General features: G+C 41.0%; 1 protein-coding gene across 1 annotated transcript in view; it reads left to right on the forward strand.

Moving 5' to 3' along the window:
- The first annotated feature begins 486 nt into the window (after positions 1-486).
- Positions 487-1,014, forward strand: part of LOC121674639 — a 164,784-nt gene continuing 164,256 nt past the window's right edge. The window contains exon 1 of the mRNA XM_042049144.1: positions 487-538. Coding sequence (XP_041905078.1) covers positions 527-538 — 12 coding nt within the window. The 5' untranslated portion in view covers positions 487-526. The remainder of the gene's footprint in view (positions 539-1,014) is intronic.

Raw genomic sequence — 1,014 nt, forward strand, 5'->3', positions numbered from 1 at the left:
GCATAGGGAATGAGGCACAAGTGGGACCCAGTTAAATGTCAGATTACAGAAGCATTCCTGTGTTTGACAGCTTTGGTACTGTAGTCTTCAGGTAAGGCGTATTCCACAGCAAACTCTGTGTCATCTTACTAGCTACTCTCTGGTGGTAGGAATTATCTTCTTATGGACTGCTTCCCCTTAAAACTAGGTTTTTGTTGGAATTGCTTCATCTGATCTTAAATTATGGGATTTTTTTGTTTATGTTTGTTAGCAATTTTTTTTTTATGCTCTGATACAAATTTGTTTTCAAAAAGAAATGAAGGAGCAGCACTACATCATCCATTTTCTCTTTGACAAGGTCAGAGCAGGGATGACATCAGGAAAGACCCCCCCATCCCAGCAGGTTTATGGGCTGGTGCTCTGCAAGACTGTGTGTTAAACCTAGTGGTATTAATGACTGTGCAGACTGAAAATTCAGATATACTGCCTTTCCTTTGTTGCAGGAGGAAGCATTTTTTTCTGCAGGTCTGAGAAAGGGCAGGCTGGGATGGAGAAAGAGGTAAGTGAAGAAAAACCATGCTTTCAAAGAGAAAAATTAAAGGGACTATTCCTAGCATTGCTATTTCATAATATTATTTGTAGTGTGATGGGAGGGAAGTCAGCAGACGCATAGGCTCCTTTATAGCATTGACAAGTCAGGGAGATGATTAACGAGAGTACCAGACAATGTAATGGTAGGAGAAGGCCCACAGAAGTTAAACAAAAGTGCCTTCAGAATTTAGAGAATTCCCATGATCCATAGTAGGACCTCATTGTGCTTGTCTACTGTTTCTATTTTTGATTAGATTTATAAACACAGCACCACATATTTTCATGTGGCTCATAGCCCCAGGGCAGAGTGAGATTGACTGCGCCGAAACTGTGAGGCTTGTGAATTTCGGGCAAGGGATGGAGTGAAATAAGTAGTGTAATTGTTTTTGTGGAGTGACCGTGGGACCTCTTCTGTTCTGAATTACACATGGTTCAACCCTTTGA

This window comes from Corvus kubaryi, unplaced genomic scaffold, assembly GCF_017639235.1.
Source record: "Corvus kubaryi isolate FWS band 111438036 unplaced genomic scaffold, C.kubaryi_AGA036_p1.0 69, whole genome shotgun sequence".
In the NCBI taxonomy this organism is placed as follows: Eukaryota; Metazoa; Chordata; class Aves; order Passeriformes; family Corvidae; genus Corvus; species Corvus kubaryi.